The sequence below is a fragment of the Talpa europaea genome, assembly GCF_964194135.1.
Source record: "Talpa europaea genome assembly, chromosome: 7".
Taxonomy (NCBI): domain Eukaryota; kingdom Metazoa; phylum Chordata; class Mammalia; order Eulipotyphla; family Talpidae; genus Talpa; species Talpa europaea.
The window spans coordinates 122145665-122151006 of NC_140074.1; the positions used below are offsets into that span (position 1 = coordinate 122145665).

At 57.7% G+C, this 5342-nt stretch overlaps 1 protein-coding gene across 1 annotated transcript; it reads left to right on the forward strand.

Annotated features, from left to right (window-relative positions):
* Positions 1–3108: 3108 nt before the first annotated feature.
* FZD2 (frizzled class receptor 2) lies at positions 3109–4806 on the forward strand (the record flags this gene model as incomplete). Its single annotated transcript, XM_084236717.1, has 1 exon — positions 3109–4806. One exon carries the CDS (start codon positions 3109–3111, stop codon positions 4804–4806), a length of 1698 nt encoding a protein of 565 aa, XP_084092843.1.
* Between the last annotated feature and the right edge of the window lie 536 nt (positions 4807–5342).

Sequence of the window (5342 nt, forward strand, 5' to 3'; positions counted from 1 at the left end):
ACGTGTTTTAATGTTTTAATTCTTTTAGCTAGTTCCAGCTCCCTCTCTGCCTTGGAGGTGGCTGAGGAAGGCCCTAGAGCAGGAAAATGGTTTTGTCATGGAAGGAAATTGAAGTCGCTGTGTTTCAATCGGAGATTTGCTTTGCCAGTTTCCTATCAGTCCGGGTGCTCCCTAAGTCGGGGGTGGGGTTAGGAGCCCCTCTTACTCTTTTCTGTTTTTACCACTCAGCCCTGAGGCCTGGGACCAACTCTTAATGATGCCCTGGAGGTGTAACAGGGTGGTCCCCAGGAAAGGGGGAGGTTCCCTGCCCCACCCAAGGGAGGGTGGAGCTGAGCAGGAAGAGGAGAAGCTGGAGAAGAGACTGAAGAAGGAAGCAGGATGGAGCCAGGAGACCTGGAGGAGGCGCGTGGAGCCTAGAGACATGTGAAGAAACTGTGCTTGTCTTTTGGTCGTGGACTGGGTGACACAGAAGTGGGGGAGACCCATTGGGAGGTGACAATGGCAGCCTTTATCTTGATGTTGATTTTGCTCTTTTCCTTCCGGGTTTGTCTGGTTGTTTCTGACCCTTTTCTGTGGGTCCCCACTGGAAGATGCTTTAGACTTGTGGCAGGCTTTGGGGCCTTGCTCTGGGCCAATCCCATTTGGAGGGACTTTTACCCACGAGGGGACGGGTAACTTTGGGTGCTTCATTTAAAAACTAGATTCTTTGCCTTACCTGTGTTGTTTCCTAGTTTTATTAAAGTTCCTTTCCATTAAAGTCTCATATGTTTTGTGTTGATGCGGCGAATGGCAGAACCCATTTAGAATAGGCAGGTTTGAGGGGTTTGGTCTGCCCCTCTCCCTGTCCTATAACAGAGGTACAGTAGGAGGGGAGAGCTGAAATAGCAGCACCTCAGCTTTCATTTGGGCCCCACAACCAGGAGAGCACCCTGCTGGGGGTGGGGGGAAGGGATGGGACAGGGGTTTACCAGTGGAATGGAAATGGAATAGAATGATTTTGAAGGAAAATGTTTTTCCTCACGTGGTAAAAGGCAACTTCCCCAAGATACCAGAGAGAGCATTTTCAGATTGTGAAGAATCTAAAAATTTTTATATCATCAATGAGGGGAAAAAATAGATTGCTGTCACACCCTGATCTGTTATACGTATCTATTGAGAACTGTCTTCTGCTGACCCCTTCCTTCTTTTAAATTTCTTGGGTTTTGCTTGAAAGCAATCCTTTTCTAGATTGGAGGAGGAAACAGTTCCCTGGGCCGGAGGATTTGGTCCATATAGACAGGCAAAGAGGTTTTCTAAATTCAATTTTCTTTCTTTCTTTCTTTCTTTTTTTTTTTTGTTGTGTGTGTGTGTTCCCCCTTCACTCCTGAGACAATAGAAATAATTGATCCATCATCCAGGACTATGACCCAGGGATTTACATGCAAATTTCCCTTCTACTCCCACCCCTCCCCCATTTAAAATCCTAGAAGTAAAGAAAAACAAAACAAAACAAAACAAAACAGGAAAAGCTTTCTAAACTAGCAGGAACCCTGCTGGCCTGGCCACCCGCCCCTGACCAGGTGAGGGTCGGGTGGTGGTGGGAGACTAACCACTCCAAGCCTCCAGCCTCACCCTTGCCTCCCTAGTCCCCCCTCGCTCCACACTACCCTTTTCTGGTGTGGAATCACTTAAGGTTTGGATCAAACTCCCCTCTCTCCCAGGAGACCATATCTGAAAGCTTTTAGGGGGTGGAGGGAGAGGTGGGGAGAGGAGGAAAATTCCCCCAAACGGCGTAAGAAAGTCACCTCTTCACTCAAGCTGCCCGGCATCCCCCCACCCCCCACCATTAACCTTCGATTAAGACCTCCTCGTTATGGCAACTAAACTTTACTTTGCATAATTAAGATTTGCCTCGGAAGAAGGAGGAGGGAGAAGCCGCAGCTCCAGACCATTCTCCTTCACCTCGCCCCCTCCCACCACTGCCCCAACCCTCCAGCTCCGGGCCTCCGAGTTCCTGAGTTTTCTCACTTTGAGGTGCCACCGAACACAAAGAACCATAATGGGCTTCTTTGTGCTCGCTACGGGGCAATTACGCCCCGGAGTCCAGGCCCCTTTAAGAGCCTCTTAAAGAGACAGGCTTTCCTTTTTGCAGAGGGTTATTTAAGGGTGTGCAGGGGGAGGGGCGAGGCAAGCTCCCAAGGGTCTACACCCGGAGAAGGAAAACTTCTGTTCGGGCTTCATGAAAAGAGGCTGCGAGGAGTCTCCGCGCACTTAATTTTCAAGTCCCTTTTAAAGTATATTTAAACTTGAGGTTTTTCACTTGGTCTGAAAAATTGGATTGAAATAGGTGGGGCTCCAGGAGCAGGGGCGTCGGCAAAAATTTAAAGAGGCCCTACCGGGGAGCGCGCCCTGGCCCCGGAAGAAGCGGGGGGCAGAGCGGGGCGGTGCGGGTCCCCCGCGGGCCTGGGGAATGAGTGTCTCGGGACCCCGCCGCCTCGACTCCGGAGCAACCCCGCGCGGGGCCGGCAGCCCTCGCGGTAGTCGTAGCTTGTCTCTTTAAAAAGCAAAACGGGGTGGGGGGGAAAGTTTTGTTGGCATCTGGTTTCTGATCTCATTATGCTGTGGCCGACCAATCCCGCCCTCCGGGCTGGTCCTCGGGTTCAAATCTGATTGGCCGGGAGCACATTTTGGGCTGGTGCTTAGAGCTCGACGGGGCGGTTTCAAGGATCCCTTTTTTTTGGGGGGCTGAGGACAGGGCGGGGCCACCGGTGGGGGCCCCCTTGAAACCGACTAATTGGGATCGGCGAGGCCGGGGTGAGGCCTGGAGGAAGGCACAAAGGAGTCGCTGGGCCGGGCGGGGAGGGGAGAGGCGCGAGGAGGAGGAGGCAGGCGCGCGGGGGCCAGCGGAGCGCGGCGTCTCGGGCGGCTCAGTCGGACCCCGGCGAGCTAGCGGGCAGGCGCGCCGCCCCCCCGCCCGGCCTCCCCAACTCTGCGGCCGCGAGCAAAGTTTGCAAAGAGGCGCGGGAGGCGGCGGCCGCAACCAGGCGGCGGCGGGGAAGGCGCGCGGTCTTGGGGCTGGGGGCGGGGGCGGGGGGGCGCCCGGAGGTCGGGTGGGGGGCGGCGGCCAGCATGCGGCCCCGCAGCGCCCTGCCCCGCCTGCTGCTGCCGCTGCTGCTGCTGCCCGCCGCCGGGCCAGCCCAGTTCCACGGGGAGAAGGGCATCTCCATCCCGGACCACGGCTTCTGCCAGCCCATCTCCATCCCGCTGTGCACGGACATCGCCTACAACCAGACCATCATGCCCAACCTTTTGGGCCACACGAATCAGGAGGACGCGGGCCTGGAGGTGCACCAGTTCTACCCGCTGGTAAAGGTGCAGTGCTCGCCCGAACTGCGCTTCTTTCTGTGCTCCATGTACGCGCCCGTGTGCACCGTGCTGGAGCAGGCCATCCCGCCGTGCCGCTCCATCTGCGAGCGCGCGCGCCAGGGCTGCGAGGCGCTCATGAACAAGTTCGGTTTCCAGTGGCCCGAGCGCCTGCGCTGCGAGCACTTCCCGCGCCATGGCGCGGAGCAGATCTGCGTGGGCCAGAACCACTCCGAGGACGGCGCGCCCGCGCTGCTCACCACCGCGCCGCCCCCGGGCCTGCAGCCGGGTGCTGGGGGCACCCCGGGCGGCCCGGGCGGCGGGGGTTCGCCTCCGCGTTACGCCACCCTGGAGCACCCTTTCCACTGTCCCCGCGTCCTCAAGGTGCCGTCCTATCTCAGTTACAAATTTCTCGGCGAGCGCGACTGTGCAGCGCCCTGCGAGCCGGCGCGGCCGGACGGCTCCATGTTTTTCTCCCAGGAGGAGACGCGCTTCGCGCGCCTCTGGATCCTCACCTGGTCGGTGCTGTGCTGCGCCTCCACCTTCTTCACTGTCACCACTTACCTGGTGGACATGCAGCGCTTCCGCTACCCCGAGCGGCCCATCATTTTCCTCTCCGGCTGCTACACCATGGTGTCGGTGGCCTACATCGCCGGCTTCGTGCTGCAGGAGCGTGTGGTGTGCAACGAGCGCTTCTCGGAGGACGGCTACCGCACCGTGGTCCAGGGCACCAAGAAGGAGGGCTGTACCATCCTCTTCATGATGCTCTACTTCTTCAGCATGGCCAGCTCCATCTGGTGGGTCATCCTGTCGCTCACCTGGTTCCTGGCGGCGGGCATGAAGTGGGGTCACGAGGCCATCGAGGCCAACTCACAGTACTTCCATCTGGCCGCGTGGGCCGTGCCCGCGGTCAAGACCATCACCATCCTGGCCATGGGCCAGATTGACGGCGACCTGCTGAGCGGCGTGTGCTTCGTGGGCCTCAACAGCCTGGACCCGCTGCGGGGCTTTGTGCTGGCGCCGCTCTTCGTGTACCTGTTCATAGGCACGTCCTTCCTCCTGGCCGGGTTCGTGTCGCTCTTCCGCATCCGCACCATCATGAAGCACGACGGCACCAAGACGGAGAAGCTGGAGCGGCTCATGGTGCGCATCGGCGTCTTCTCGGTGCTCTACACGGTGCCCGCCACGATCGTCATCGCCTGCTACTTCTACGAGCAGGCCTTCCGCGAGCACTGGGAGCGCTCGTGGGTGAGCCAGCACTGCAAGAGCCTGGCCATCCCGTGCCCCGCGCACTACACGCCGCGCATGTCGCCCGACTTCACAGTCTACATGATCAAATACCTCATGACACTCATCGTGGGCATCACGTCAGGCTTCTGGATCTGGTCCGGCAAGACGCTGCACTCGTGGAGGAAGTTCTACACCCGCCTCACCAACAGCCGACACGGCGAGACCACCGTGTGAGGGGGCGCCCGCGCGCCTCGTGCCCGGACCCCCAGCCCCTCGCCCACGCCGCGCTTTTCCCCCGTCCCGGTTGGGGGACTCGCTCCTTACAGACTCCTTATTTTTATTTTTTTAAATAAAGAACAGTCAAAACCATTTATTTTTTAGGTTGCTTTTTAAAAAGAACTCTGCCCAACACCCCCACCAGGTTTGTAATTAAAACTGTAAATAGTCTTTGTAAATTTAATGATATATTTTCTATTTAAGAGAAAAAAAGGGGGAAGAAAAAGGCAGTGAGGGGCGCCAGGGCCGAGGAAAGGGGTGAAGGGGAGTGGAGGGGGTCCTCTTCTTTAGTGGCCCTTTGAAACACCCCCTACTTGGGCTGGAGCTCTTCGTGAGTTGGCAGGGCGGGCCTGCTGCTGGCCTGAGGAGTTCGGAGCTTGTTACACTCAACTTCCGAAGCCTGACTTGCAGCCTCTCACTGACGCCGGGCCTTTGGAAGCTGTCGGGTATTTTTGAACAGGACTTGGATTCTTTTGGGGTTATTTCTCTTTCCC